Source organism: Rhopalosiphum padi, chromosome 1 (assembly GCF_020882245.1).
Source record: "Rhopalosiphum padi isolate XX-2018 chromosome 1, ASM2088224v1, whole genome shotgun sequence".
Lineage (NCBI taxonomy): Eukaryota > Metazoa > Arthropoda > Insecta > Hemiptera > Aphididae > Rhopalosiphum > Rhopalosiphum padi.
Genome location: NC_083597.1, coordinates 58355874 through 58373115, shown reverse-complemented (window position 1 = coordinate 58373115; position 17242 = coordinate 58355874). Strand labels below are relative to the sequence as shown.

The 17242-nt window shown below is 26.2% G+C and overlaps 1 protein-coding gene across 1 annotated transcript in view; it reads left to right on the top strand.

Annotated features, from left to right (window-relative positions):
* The window catches only part of LOC132932110 (tyrosine-protein kinase Dnt-like), a 69978-nt gene extending 58549 nt beyond the window's left edge, over positions 1-11429 (top strand). Inside the window, exons 7-12 of the mRNA XM_060998326.1 lie at positions 566-749; positions 6563-6725; positions 6806-6955; positions 8526-8685; positions 10552-10688; positions 10972-11429. Coding sequence (XP_060854309.1) covers positions 566-749; positions 6563-6725; positions 6806-6955; positions 8526-8685; positions 10552-10688; positions 10972-11083 — 906 coding nt within the window. The 3' untranslated portion in view covers positions 11084-11429. The remainder of the gene's footprint in view (positions 1-565; positions 750-6562; positions 6726-6805; positions 6956-8525; positions 8686-10551; positions 10689-10971) is intronic.
* The last annotated feature ends 5813 nt before the right edge of the window (positions 11430-17242 follow it).

Here is a 17242-nt window from a genome sequence, read left to right as displayed (position 1 = left end):
GTTTGGACGAAACTTTGAGTGGAACTCTGCCAAATCGACGTCGTGACGCGGGCAAAAGTCGTATAGTCGTTGTGTTTATTAAAGCCATTAAAGATTTTGGGTTAAAGGACCTTCCGTATTCGATCAATCATTTTTTTTTCAACTACTGACAGTTTGGATGAGAAAAAGAGAAAACCGTCGTTATTTCAATATGCCGTCAAATACCTTCCATTCGTCATATAATATATATTATATTATGCTCGCCGTATAAAATAATGAGCGATCGGCGGAAAAAAAATATAATAGTTATAGAACTAAAATCAACACTCATTTATGACTAATTCATAAACTATGTATTGCTAATGCACACGCGGTCCTCTAATGATTTTCGTACCGGGAATTCGGACAACCCATGTATACACTCCGAGTAGCGCCCCCATATCAACCATAAATATATGTATAATATATAAACAATATACATAACAATAATACCTCCGACCGGTGATAAATTATTCACCACTAATAATTCCCGGGTAGGAAAGTGATGTTTATAGCGTAATATATATTCGTTGTTTACCGAAATTAGATGGCCGTTAATGATCGGAGAGTGTGTGATGACTTGGACGAGCGTATACGCCAGTTGGACTCGCGTGGCGCCAAGGTCAAATTGGAAAGACTTCTCCAGGAGGGCGCTTTCGGTAGGGTATATCAAGGCACGTATAAAAACAACAGCGCTGGATCGCAGGAAGTGCTCGTCAAAACCGTTACAAGTGAGTTGTACACATATTTATTGCGTAGAATAATTTTTTTTTGTAATATTATAATATGGCGTACCAAAGTGTTTAACAATTATTTTTAGAGTTGAACAAAAGCATAACAAGCGCTTTTGTTGAACATTATAGGTAATACTTAAAATATTTTTAAAAATAAATGCAAATTTAACATTAAAATATTATATTGATAATTAAAGTAAATTATAATTAATGATCAAGTTTTAGTAACACGTTTTTAGTTTTTTGTGCGTAATTACGAAATTATAAAATGTACTCGTAGAACAAATAGTTTTGCATAAAATAACACCATTTGGTAATTGAAACATGTTTATAAATGTATGGTAAAATATTAATCGTAAACAAAAAAGATATTTATCTTGATTAGATTAGATATTCTAATTTTTCCAATTTCTTAAGAATTACTCTAAACTCTATCGTCTCGTCCATAATTTAAGATATTGTGTTGAAATTCCCGTGTTTAAATTGAGTGAACGTTGTGAATTTTCTTTTTTTAATATACCATGTTATCGGGTGTTACCGTTAAGTTGAACATCAATGCCAACGTACAGGTGGTGAAATAGTTTTCAATTGTATTAGTATTACTATTAAAATGTTTAAAATAATATGAAAGGTTACACTGGGGTAATGGTTAACTTTTAACCAGGTTCTAAATAAGTCTACTAAGATAACGTGATCAAATAAAATACTATTACAAATAATGGACGACTCGATTAAAGCATTTTTAATGAATGATTGAACCTAGCTTTATAATTTTATTAATAAATAAAAATTAATTGTTTAGGTTCATCTTAATTTTTTAAAATCGATTTATACTTTAGATAAAATATGAACATTGTATCGTTACATAATAAGTTTTTTTTTTAACTAAGAATTTAACTTGATATATTTGGTTACATATATAGGTAATATTAGTTGTAGATTATAATAAATAATAAATTGTTAACAAAACCTATTGAATGTGTGTAATACGATGTGACCATGGTAATTTATTATGCGTGTATTTTTGATGCTCTGGCGATTGGATGATTGAAAAATTGATTCCTATTGCTGACAGAAATGAAAATTTACATACCAAACTTCTGTGTTGAATTGCATTTACTTTTTTCTTTCAGACAAACATTTATATGCGTTAAAATGTCAAAATTAATAAGTCTTGCACATTTTTTAAAGTATTAAATGCATTGTAGTATAAAATAATTTTATATATGTATATACAATTCCTTTATAATAATTGAATTACATCGATAACTAACTTGAAGTGGTAAATACTTTTTAATTACAAGTTATACGATAGAATATAACTGCTTTTAGTATTGAAATAAGTAGGTAGTATTATTCATTTACGAGTAGAAAACTGTCTTGAAAATTTGTTAGTTCAATCTTTCTTGATTCAATATGCAAAGATATGTAAAACAATATAATTTTCGTACATATATGTTAACTAATATTAGTATTTTATTTCGTCAAAAATGTTTAATAAATATTGATCATTGATATACATTAAATAAGTCACTAAAAATTCTATAAATTATTTCTGAAAAATAACATTAATGTACATAGTATATTTGGCACTTAAAAACTGGCTCATAATGCAATTAATTTTGATTTGAATATATACAACTGATGGATATGATAAATTTAAAACTACCTACGTTTTAAAACCACTATGTTATATAAAAAATAAAATGGTTTGAGTTAAAAGGTTTTTTTTAAAGTTATTTACAATTAAAATCCGATGTTGATTTTTTACAATGGCTGTATTTTATCTGTGAACTTTTGCCAATTCAAGCCTACTGAGGATTGTTACTATGTTCATTTAAGTTTTCAAATCATAAATCATTATTTATTAATGTTTTTAAATTTTGAATCATACACGTCAAAATAACGAAATATAGTTTCAGTTTATTTAGAACAGTAATTTTAACTTACAAAAATAAAAATAATATATTATTTTAACTGATAGATAGGAAATCGTTAAAATAACTTTATTATGTTAAAATGTCATATAAAAAAGTCTTACATGGACTTTAATATTTTAAATGTCATTGTATTAATTAAAAACGTTTTATCATAAATATTTTTTCAATCAAGAATTTCATCCGCAGTTATGCAAATTATACATAATATTATATAATGTGATACAAATTAAGTATTTAAATAGCTATTAATAGTTTTAATTTTTTAAGAGTACATGATGGCCGTGACGTATTATAATATGTAAATATATATAAAAAAAAAATTAATGCGAACACTACTGTCATGACGTGTCAAAACACAGTTTGCTAAAATGAATTGTCCGTCATATTTACCACTGGAAAAAAAAAACTTTTTTATTCTTTAATATTCTAATACAATCCATTAAAATAAATTTACTTGTATAAATATTTAATATAACAGCCATCCAATTGCATTTATGATCTATATAAACAATCATAATACAAATTTTAGAGTTAACAGAAATAACTCTAATACTTTGAATATATAAATTTTGTTTACTCGTCTTATACGATAATATTTTATTCAATAATAAATATGTGTTCAATATACATGTTTATGAAATTTATGAATAAAAAAAAAATTAAAACAACAAATTAAAAAAGCCATATTCTTACTTGGAATATCGGTGTGACGATGAATTGTCTTTTACAATGTATTACTTTTAGTTACCCAAATGACCGCTATTTTAGGTTAAATATTATATTCAATATTATATATATATATTTATATTATATACTATTATATTATTATTAAATATTAACCAAATTATCTGATTATTTAATTTAATTTTATTTAATATTATTAATTATTAATTATTAATAAAATGTATATGAATATAAACATAAGTTTGCCGCAAACTGCAAAGTAATTTGTGCGTTATTTCAATCTCAAATTAGCTCAACAGTGTATGTATATATATTATAAAATTTAATCATTTTAATTATTAAATAATTTAAATTAAATAAGACTGAATTTTTTAGAATATATAAATATTACATTATTATATTATTTTATAACAACATAAACTTCATTAATTTTAAACTGAAAACTATTTTATATATTTATAGCTATTATTATAGGTATTAGTTTTATTTATTAATTAATGTTTATATTCACTGATTAAGTGGGTAGGTACATAAAATTAAAGTTTTGATCACAAGGTGAAATGTTGCAAAACATTTAATACGCTCGTTCGACTGATAAAGTTTGAAGTGGACTTTTCGATACCGATTGACATCGATGCTATAGAAAACTTATCAGGCCGTGAAGAATTATTAACGATTTCTTTTGTTTCGTGTCATACAATATATTATTATTGTATCGAAATTGTCTTCCTTTCCTCTTTAACGAGAAAAAATAATAAATAACCGAACAAGATCAATTTATGTTTGATCAACTTACAGTCCCCCGGGCAACAATTCACGTGCGTCTGAAAAGATAACTTTTGTCGTCCGCAAAAATCATTTCGTTGGAGATGAATCGAATTTTCAATCTCCGCCTTACTGTCTCTGCATCTCATCCACAATCCTTCGCTCACGACCCTCTTCTCTGCGGTAATATCCGCTACTTAAGATGTGACCGATTCGTCTACCGAATGGCTGGTAAATGTGAGCAAAGAAAAAAAAGTATAAATGGGATAAAAAAAAAAAAAAAAGAATGAAAAATAAAAGCGTCATAATTCCCCTCTTGTGTGGTGGCAGTGGTCTAAAGGTTTCTGTTGGAGACGACCGAGAGATTTCGATTCACTCGCGTACATTCAATTTGTGCCCTCCGGTCAACACTTAATCCCTAACGAGATATATAAAAAATAAAAAAACATTACCTGAAGGCCACGTGTTTGCTCGGATTCCGAGAAAATGTTTGCTCTATGTCCCGTACGATACGGTGGCGGACTGGGGTAAAAATCATGTAATATATGTATTACGTCGTCATATAAATATTATATTATATTGTGTGTACGTAGGGTACCGTCGCATTGTCGTAGGCACAACGCGATTACGTATGCCGGTATCTGGCTTTCCGAACGAGTGGCAACATAATATAATATCATGTCTGACGGATTCATTCCGGTCACTTTTATCATCTTTTCTCTTGCACGCTTTGATACATTTCATGTCGAGCTGGAAAGTACAAAAGTCTTATCCTCGAATGCCTATTATATTACATACATACATACATACATACTTATTTACTTACTATTTTACTTCCTAGCTGGACGTATTGTAGTTATAATGTATATTGTGTATGGTTTATAATATTATAGTATATTATAATAATTGAATTTGTTGCATATACAATATACATGCAAGGCGTGTTACCATCAAGTGTATAGTTAAAAAAAAAATATTGTTCAACGACGTAAAAATTATCATTATTATTATTACCGAGACATAGTGTAGTAGATATTACAATTGATTTATACATTCATTATTTTCAAATGAACTAATAAATGTTACTAAATGTCTAAATATTAATTTAAAATGTTTTTATATTATAAATACTATTATTTTCTCTAGTTCACGAAAATAATTATTTATTTGTTACGAGAACCACATAATTTAATTTGATAGTATCCTGCTTATAATACACGGGAAGGAATACATTTATCTGGTATTCAGTAATTATACTGTGCATCGCTGTTGATTGATTTCGTTCCGCTTATCGCTTAATTATAAATTATAATCTACAATAGGTATTTAAAATTACATTTTCATTTAATTGTATAGAGTTTTAACATTATTATTATTATTTGATATTTTTATAGCAGATATATATATATAACTTAAGTTATCAATGTTCTGTGATTATGATCAAAACTAAAAATAAATTACTGTTTGTTTGTTAACACGAAAAGCAACTGAAAACTAGACGATTTATAATAATATGTAAGTTTACGCATTTTCAAGTATAAAACACTTATTACTGTTAAATATACTCACGGAAAAAAAACCACTCCAAAAAAATAATGTGGTTGAACTTTATTTTGTAGCTCGTGTTTTTCTTTTTAATAAAACCAATTAGAATAAAGCACAACCTCAGTACCCATGTGGTATGTTACATAAGTACCCATACTACGGTAAAATTCGTGGGCGCGATATATTTTCATCACGATCCTTTGCATGTTAAAAACCCTTTGAAATTCCAAACGTTGAACCCTTGATCTTGACCCTTGCATTTTGTACACCTTATTTTATTTATTTTTTTATGTTGAAAGGGGGTGAGTCGCATACGTTTTCCAGTTCAGTTGTCGTCGATTAATACGTTCAGTAAAAAGGGCTACTTTGAACGGTTAGATTAGGAGACGTGAAATTCGCTGGAAAAGAGGGTAGAAGGGACTAATGGGAAAAAAATATATATATTATAATAATAAAATATAGACACCCCCCCTCCAAATAATTCCCGGTGGAATTTATTGTTAGACATGATTTAAATTTATTCTGCAGTCTGTTGGGCCTGGAAATGGATGATTTAAAAATATATACCTACTCCGAAATGTTTACTTTTAAAATGACTTTTCAGTACTCTCATTCAAGTATAGAAATATTTATTTAAAGTTTTCCATCAAATAAAAATGTTTTTTTTTTGGATATCTTCAAGTAAAATATTTTAAAATATTAAACTTTTTTGGATAAACAAACTGACTGAATGATACGAATCTTAAAACAGTGTATAAATTGTATTCTAATATGAATACAAATTACAATCGTATATACTAACATATTGTTTAAAGCTTTAATTATTTTATGATTATTAGTCTTAATGCATAATATTTATTTAATTTTGTTCTATAGCTGATGCTGCATCTCAACAAAATAAAATGTTTTTGACTGAAAGTTTGATGTTGCATGGTTTACCGGGTCATGTAAACATATTACAACCAATGGCTGTGTGTCAGTACTCAAATAAACCAACCGCAATATTATATCCGTTCAGTAACAAAGGAAATCTTAAAAAGTAAACAATAATATTTTATTTATATTAATGTGATTATGTTTGTGCCGGATTACATTTATAAAACAATATATGTAACGTAGGTTTCTATGCGATTGCAAAAAGAAAAATAACGACTACTACAACTTAACCACAAAAGACATTGTTAACATGGCTGTACAACTCTGCTTAGGCAGTGTATTCCTTCACAGCCAAGGTATCTGCCACAAGGACATAGCTACCAGGAATTGTGTGTAAGTATACAATATAATAAATACAACATAATATTAAATTTAACGGTAGAATACCTTTGGCATTTAATTATTAATCAGTCTCGTCTTATACAAAATTTAAACTTACAATTGAGGTGGAAATAAAATAGTTCGAATTTAAAAATATATGCTTGTAGAATGTAATAAAGTATTTATGTAAGGATAGAAACAAAATAAGTAATATTAACGATCAATAAAGATATTTAAACATTGCTCTGATAAAAACAAAATTATTTGTATTCCCATATTTATTTTTGTGAACTTAATTTTGCTATGTTTGCACATGTGATAATGGTAACATAACTTAATTTTAATGTCCTCTTAAAATTGTCTGTTCTTGACAATGACAACAATAATGATATACTTAAGTTAGTATGGGTAGAACTTTTTTTTAAAATGTTTCCTTTGTCAATGTTTATCCCCTGTTGATTTTATTTCAGGTACAGACATTACATTTGTTTTATATTTCAAAAAAATATTACTACCTAAATAATAATCTATGTAATGAATTTTATATTAACATTATTTTGTGACATAAAAAACGACATTTTTTTATTTTATAATATTGTAGTACTTATTTGATATTTTGATGAGTAAAAATGCAATTTATTTTTTAATTAAAATATTCCAGAAAAATACATTCAAAAAAAACCTTTTTGGAAATTTAGATTAATCAAAACATCTATATGACAATAGAGTTTGATTAAAATAAAATTATTTTTTCACAATCGAGTACAACATTTTAGTTCAATGTGCTCAGGTTAATTTATATTAATTATTCTGGTATTTTATTGAATATCGAATGTAATAATATATTAAGATATAATTCAAGAAAATATTTTAATATAAATTTTAAAATGGTTATTAATATCAAATAATATTTTTTTTTAATGCCATGGTTAGTGATAAAAAAAAATTATCATTAACTTTTACATCGTATACTTTGGATATAAAATGTAATAATCTAGCAAATGTATACTGAAGGGAAAATATTACATACATTTAATATTCCCTTTAGAAAGCTGAAGGGTTGCTGTATATTGATTTTAATACACGAGTCTCGCTCTTAACACTAGATCAAGAATGCAATAAGTTCTAAAGAGGGTGATTATCATACTTTGAAATTCTATAGAGGTCGTATTATAAATTATTATTACCACTGGAAATTATTTTAAACAATTTAATAACATAATAATATTATAAACATCAAACTATTTCAATTTTAGCTGACGGAAATAATAAAAATGTAAATATTCTTCAAAATGTAAATTTATAATTTTGATATTTTATTCTATTAAATACTTTATAAAAATTGACTAAAAGGAGTTAAAATTATCTTCGGAGCAAATCCATATTAAGGTCTTTTCAAAAAGAGTTTAGCAGGTGCGTGCTAAATAAGTTACTACAAGTTATCTCAAAAGTTTCCCCTATCTTTACGTAATCGTTTGTCCATAATTCCTTTAAGCCCATTTAAGTCTATAATTTCGGCCGCTATGTAAATTATAATATATATATATTACAATAACAGTATAATATGTGTGTGTGTATTTAGTGTGGACGAAAAGTTGCGAGTCAAATTAGCCGATAGCGGATTGTCTAGAGACCTGTTTCCTGATGATTATTCATGTCTGAACGACAACGAAAACCGACCTATCAAGTGGATGGCTCTTGAAAGTATCACTTTACGCACCTACAACGGTGCCTCGGATATAGTAAGTTATTCTGTGTATTATATACTAATTTATTAATAATGACTAGACATATTTTTTTTTTTAAATTACTTGCCAGCATAAACAATTAAAAGTTTCCATATGTGTATAATGTTTAGTTTGCACTTGGTCAATTTTAATAATTTTAGAACAATATATTTTGAAGATCTAGACAAAGAAAAAATAATGGGTAGGATGATACAAATTATACTTTTAAGTCTGGTCGTTTAATTAATATTACTTGAAATACTTTAATAATAATGTGATTGTTAGATTAGTGAATATGTATAATTTGTAATTATCATTGATAATGGTCTAATTATTTTTAATACCAACTTCTATATTATTTGAGTATTATAATTAATAATCAATTTTGTTTTACGTTTAAGTAAGTACTTGAATTTACTGGAAAATAAAAATTTTAAATACTTTTATAGCTAATTAATAATTATTATTCTATATTTAATTAAATTTAAGATATAAACAAATTCTATGCAATTATACGTTTATATTTCTATCGTATAAATTTACGTGTTTACATTGTTATATAGAACAATAAATCTTCTTTCTATTAAATAATTAAATATAATGTCTTGTTCTTTTCCATATTTATTGTATATTAAGTTATAATTATTATGAACTTCTTAACTAAAACTAACTAAATATTCAGATTTTTTCGAAATATATTTAAATTATAAACTTTAACTATAACTTGAATACCTATTTAATTGTTATACTATAACAATTATTAATATGATCATAATATAACTAACATACAATATTGTCAAGTTTTCTTTTATTTTACTAATATTAACGATGGACACTATAATAATCTTTTCAACTAAAAAACTGTTTAGGTATATAATTAATCTATAAAAATATTGAATGATATTGTACATTATAAACTTAAACTACTCAATCTTTAAAAATTAAAGCCATGTGGCATACAATGTGTTCAAAAAACAAAATTTCACAACAGTGTCGATTTTTGTTAAATTAAATATGTATATAATTCAATTTCAATAAATTAAAAATAATAATACATTCGTTTTTTTAAATATATGTATAATCTAAATCTATAAATAATCTATAAAAAAAATATATTAGATAGTTATCTAAATAACTATATGGGAACATACTAAATCATTTTTTAATTATTAAAATTCCGTAATTGAATACTGTTGATTATGCATCTACTATTTAAATTTTTAATATTGCATGGCTTCAATATTTTAAATGTTTTGAGGTGATTGATTTGTGATTATATAAGACGAAAAATCAATACAGTTTAAATAAAAAAATACAAGAGGAAAATACTATTTTAGCAATTTTCTGTTTAATTTAACAACAAGGGTTAAACGAACCGTTTATTATTATTTTTTTATGTAAATTGACTTAACAGTACCTTTTAAATCAGTGAAGACAATATCCTAAGCGGGATACATAATATAATATTTAATTTTCAAGAATTTCTTAAAACTGATTTAATGCCTAGTGAAATTGTATCTTTACATTTATTTTAGTTTTCATTCTAATAAATTGTTAATTCAGTTTCATAACTACTTCGATCTAATGTATTGTGTTGATTTATCATATAAAGTTATTTATTAAAATAGTTATGAAGTAAATTTATAATATACAAACAATTTATAATTTAAATATAAAGATTAGTTATTACGAGTTTATTTGTTTATTATAATATATGATTTCAGTTTTAATTATTTTAATTATCATTTTTCGATATAAATAAAGGTAATTACGTATGTTTTTAAAGACATCTTGCATTGACTGTATAAAAAAATATTAACCATAACTAATGTAAATTAAACTATAACGTTTACACTTAACTACGAATTACGTTTATTTTAGTGGTCGTTTGGTGTTTTGCTCTGGGAACTTGTGTGCTTAGGTGCTCAGCCCTACTCGGAAATTGATCCGTACGATCTGAGCCTTTACCTACAAGAAGGATACAGGCTATCGCAACCAATCAACTGCCCGGACGACCTGTGAGTACTTATGGAGCAAAAAACATACCATTAAACTACATTAATCTGGACACTACCCCACCAAAGGGTTTTCACTGAGGGGTTATTATTTTTTTTATTCACTTAACTCTAACGGGAGTTTCAGTCTTAACGAGCTATTCAATGGGAGCGGGATAACAACCCTAAAGTAATCTGATGGCCTAAAACAAAAACAGATAATTTAGTCTTCCAGGGTTTTAATTGTGAATCAATTATTATTATTGTTATTGTTATTATTATTATTGTTATTTATATATTATTACAGGTTTGGGATGATGACATTCTGTTGGCTACCTAGCCCGGAAGAACGACCATCATCCGCTCAAGTATTGGCGTGTTTACAGGACTTCCAAAAAACTCTTAACCAGTTTATCTAAAATGGATTTTTCCTTATTTTACTATTTATTATTTTTTATATTTTGTTAAATATGTTGATGTACATTAAGTTACTTACGATATACGATTAGAGGTGCTATGTATGTAAGCGTTGAACATTATTTTGAAGAAAACTTTTTTTTTAATGGACAACGACAAAAAATAATGGGAAATCACAGAATGTTGGAATATGGTGAGAAATGAAACTGCCATTTATTACATATTTAAGTAAAACAATTCAATTATTTAAACTTTAAACATATTTATACGTAAATATTATATACCTTTATGTGTACATTTTTTTAATTGCATGAACAGAAAATATATGTTTTTTGATGTTTTTATTAATTCTATCGTTAATAATGTTTTTTTTCTTAAACCCAATTTCACTATGTTAAGTTAAAAAAGAAAAAATATCTTTAATTTATCCACTTGATTGAGTATTTTGTATAATTGTATATTACCATTACATAAGATATCACAGCCTATTTCAGTATGTTTCGAAATATTTCATAATAGCTATATTATTATTAAGAAATTGTATGGGTCAAATTAATAATATTACTTCTAAAACATTCCAGAACTGATTAAATGGTATAATATTGTATCTAATTGGTGTAAACTTTAGACAATGTTAATGCATTATGCGTATAACATATCTTAAATAAAAAAAAACCCAACCATTGTTACTATTCGATGTAATGTACAATCTACGCAGTATACAGTCACATGACCTCCAGTTTCTTATAGTGATCAATTATTTTTCTAATTAGTAGTTTTGAAATAATATGGTTCTTAAAAATTATCTCTGCAGGTAATTAAAGTTGTCCCCATTATTTTAACTCGTATTATTGCTTGGCTTAATTTAACTCAAAATTAAAAAAAAAAAATTATATTCATATTTTGCTTAATAATCTGAGATAATTTATCTATAGAGCTGCTTTAAATAATATATAAATATATTTTTAAATTATAACTACTTATTTCTATTAGGTATCAAATAATTATACAAGTGTCAACAATTTAATCAAAAGAAAAGAGATAATTTTTATTGTAAGTATTATAGTTAATGCATACGAGGACAAATGCGGATAACTTTAATGTTTAATAGATATGCAAAAACGCACACAATTAACTTTAATCTTACATGTATTATCATTTATCACTATTCAACTATGTTAATTACGAACGCATTTACGAATGCCAATGCCATACTAGTCCATGTTGCTACAGGTAATGTATTATTATATGTTTTTCAAATCAATGGTATTTGATCATTGGTAAATAACAACTTGATAATAACCATTCAAAAATAGTAACGATTTGGAACGTGCATTGTATTAAATACATTATTCAAAAAACGTCAATGATAATTATTAAATGGTCAACATCGTAAAAGTATTTTTTTTTTTACACAAATTATACACATATAGTGCATACTATATAGTATATACTGTATACCATTATACATCAAACTTCGAGTGGAATAATTTATACTACATGAATTTAAATCTACATTTACGGTTTCGACGTGCATATTTTTAGTTTTAATTGGAATGGAACTATTCGCACATATAACTATATAATACACGCGCGCGCTCGTGTGTGTGTGTGTGTGTGCTCATGTATTTATTTGATTATTTTTTTGTCGGGTATTCCCAATACGTTGAACATCAAAATCAAATGCACTCAGACAGCCCTAATCGGTAACGTGTGTGGAGGAGAGGAGCATAGGAATAATTTCGTTTTATTGGTCGACGTATAAAGTTTAATGACGTCGAACCGTTAAAAGAGCAACGGTGATCGGTGCGCAGTGAAAAGTATATAACATAGTTAGCAGGCCTATTATAATCGGTATGTGTGCAGGAAAAGGTAAAAAATTATATAAAATATATAACATTATTTGATTACTATTATTATTATTTATTATTATTTTTTTTCAAACAAGCTTTAGAAATATATTACCATATTACACGAGAACTCGATCTACTGATAAATAAAAAAAAACTGTTGGCAATGTTACGGAGAAGGGGAAAGAGAGTTGGTCGATATGTTTTATACATACGTATAACAAATACATAACAATATGTAAAACGATTTCAACGATTTTCATTTTTTTTTTCATGTTCATTATTATTATGCACTCGTGTATTAAACAAAATATATTGTTATATCTATATTGGGTTGCGTATTTAGTCGTTTTAGTCCCAAGTACACATAAAAATGGACTCGAAAACGCGCCAAGTGTACATTTAACAATAATAGTAATAATAATCGCAGTATTAATTTGCCGAGCAAACATAACGATAATATTATTCGGTCGAATATTATTAATCATTCACTGCCTATACGCTGCCCACCTCCCACCGCCAACACTATCGCGCATGCCTCGCCCACCAGCACAACCAACGTAAATTATATATGTATATAGTTTCTCTCTCGCCCTCGATGTCCATCTCCCCATATATTACTACTCGAACTCTGCAGAGCTATCTCTCTCTAACGGTAATCGCAGACTTACGGCGTGTGCTGCTGGACACGTAGTTATATATATGTATTACACCCCTCTCATACCGGAATTTCACTGATGTATACGCATGATACACTACAAAAGGTATATATTACTCTGCTCTACTCTCTCTCACTCTCTATACACATATAGGTACTTACACATATATTATATATAATTATAAATAATAATGTAGTTTGATGTAGTAAGACTATATTTGTTCAGGCCCCGCGTTGTTTGTATTAGTGTGTAATAAGCAACTATGTCTTCGTGGAAACTGAAAACTCAAAGTGTGTAATGGACGAGTGATTTGCGAAGCATATTAACCCTTTTTTTGTCTTATACATTGCAGATAATTAAAATCTGATTTTTTTTAAAAATTTTTAAACATATTAAAATATGATTTTTTTATTACTTAGGGGAGACTTCGGTGGAGATATAAGCTTATGTTTTTCAAATGATAATTTCTCTTTTTTACTGTATGTTTTTCTGAAAATATTGACGTATAAAAATCAAAGTTTGAACAAGTAGTTTTTAGAGTTATTTAATTATATATACTAATTATGGCAAATCCATGATAATAAGATTGGAAAATATGGGCTATGGTAATTTCAAAAATAATTTGTATTAATCTATCAATATTTATAATTTATAAAAATAGTCCAAGTATAATAAATGGTTAACCCGATATTACATATATTTTATATTTTTGAAAAATTATTTTAATGACTATTATCCTTTATATAAACATTTTAATAACTGAAAAACTATTTGTTCAAATTTTGAATTAGGTACATCAACATTTTTAAAAAAAATTATACAATAAATAATTTACTTTAACATACAGGCATTTTATTTATAAAATAGAAGTTTGTATCGAATAGTAGTAGAATAAATTCTCATGAATTTCAAAAATGTATTATTAAATAAAAAATGGCATTGAACATGCTAGTGAATCATACTATATAAATATAGAATATAGATGGTTGACTCGACTTGATAGAAGTGAAAATATTATTATACGCACCTACAATGATTATTGTATTGATCAAAATAAATATAACGAAATACAGAATGCACTTGATGTATACCTCGTGATGAAAACAGACCAATCGTCTTAAAACCTACACGAGATTAAACAGGTAAAATCATAACATACAATAATATTATTACGTGCAAGTTAAAAATAGATATAACAGTCCTTACGTCGCTTTCTTTACGTCGCAATATTGCTATTGTTAATTTTTACAAAAAATTAAATACATTTCCTTTCAATTTTATTCAAATTTAGTATTGATGCTTAAGGCAGTTTTTGTGTGGTTAAAATTCAAAAAAGTGAATAGAATCGATGTAAATATGATCGAAATATTTTCATATATTTCTTTCTAAAGCATTTTTTTGTATTTTTTTTTTTTTTTGGTTATTATTATTATTCTTTAGTAATTTATTTTCTACCACTAATAATACATCTTTGACAACATGTCAATAAATTTCTATTGATTTTATTTATAATTTTACATTTATAGTTAACAACTTAAAAACAAACAAGTCTTAAGTATGGGAAAACACCTATAATTTGTTTGCTCTTTGTCGGAATAAAATAAAAAGGAAATTCATCTAATTTTATGTAGGAATAATCATATTAGTAACTTACACATGTATAGTTTTACCTGCTTGTTCTGTATGATCGTGTAGAAAGTTACAACGATTTTTCATACAAATTAAATATATATACACATAAACTTTTATGATAAAACCATGTAATACAGTTTTGCAACTTAAATAACGACATATTAGATACATAGCGTGCGTTATTTTAGTACTGTAATAAACTTTGAAACGATAAAAAAACATTTAGATTATATTTGTAATTGGAATCTACGGGCAAACCATTGCGTGGTAACTTAAAGGTCAAAAATTGTCTGTGGCATCCGGGGAGTTTTATCCATTTACCACTGATTGCAACATCGTTATATCCTATTATAAAGTCTTCATACACTAACGTGAACAAAGCGCTCTATTTTCTCAGTCCACTATGACCATGTCTGAGGTGTCTGAAGATATATTAATTCGTTTTATAAGAGAAATCGTTAAACTGAATAGATATATATATATACCATAATAAAGAAAAAGTGGAAAGTTATATGGTGAAAAAATATAATAAACTTTAAAAGTTGGGACAAAGATGTGAATTGGAAACCCGATTATCGGTTCTGCGAATTTGCCAAATGTGTTTGAGAACTAAGTTTTCCAACTGCATTCAAATTTAAAGATGGCTAAGTTTAAAACGGGATTTTGCTTATTACAAAATACGAATTAACTTAGAGTGTTTTTGAGTTATTGATATTCCATATTTCACTATAATTTTAACACGCATATCAGTTAATAGTTATTTTAAATATTACAAATATTATAATATCCTTAATCTATATACATATTATAGTAGTATAACCTACCTTGAAAATGTGATATTTTTATATATTACATTTTTTTAATAATGTATTAGTATCTATTAGTCTATTACATATACTTATGAAATATTATATGCAAAGAAAAAAAAAATTAAAAATAGTTATTTGAATTTCTTTTGATAATTTACGTATATATTTTACGATTGTAATATTAATATTTACTGTTCGAATACTTGAATATTATGGCACTAATAACCAAAATAAGTGTCTAAAATAGTTTTGTTTTATAATTATTTTTTTTACTTCAATATTATATTGTAGTTCTTGATTTCGTGTTTGAAAAAGTAAACATTTTCATTATTTTAATGGTGTAAATAACACAAATGTATTATAATAATATGTACACTCTATAATTTTTCCACCCCCCACGGATACTATAAATGGTTTATATATATAACTATATAATAAGTTCTTACGGCATACAATTGCATCCGCACAAATCATCTATCATTTACAAACTACAAGTCAATATGTAGTTAAGTTTTTTTTTATTGTATAAGATATAGTAAATAATATGTATAAATATATATATATACCATAAATGCTTTTTTCGTTTGCTTTTCACGGATACTTTCAAACAGAGTAATCTTTATTCTTTATACCAATAGTACTTTGTTGATTACATTCGTCGAACGATGAATGGATTCTTGTTGACATAAACTGCAATTTTTAATATTGAACAGATAAAAGAATGAATGTCCATTGCCCTATGAGTTTTAGTACTAGAGTAATACAATGTAAGCTGGCGACGTGTGTTGGCAAACAAATAAATAGTCAACCTGTTAAAATACTTTTAAAAAATTATTTTTCAATTGATTGAATTTAAATTCCTTATAACTTACAATTGTATTGCTATTATTTAGGACTGAGTAAAAGCGAAGAATTTATGAGTTTCAATATTGTATAACTTTTATTTCTGTAGAGATAAATTTTTGGGTAGAAAGATTGGAGATTCAATACCTCATATTTCCGATAGAAAATTTAATATAGAATGTACTTATAGGTAGCATTTTTTCATATTCGTGTAATGAGTAGGGAGTAATCAGCTGAAAACGTAAAAAAACGCAAATATTTTTACATTTAACACAAATCTATATTTCATAAAATCGATTTTTATTTCATTTGTATTCATAATTTGATGATATGTACTCGAAACTCTTAAAAATTATTTATAATAATAA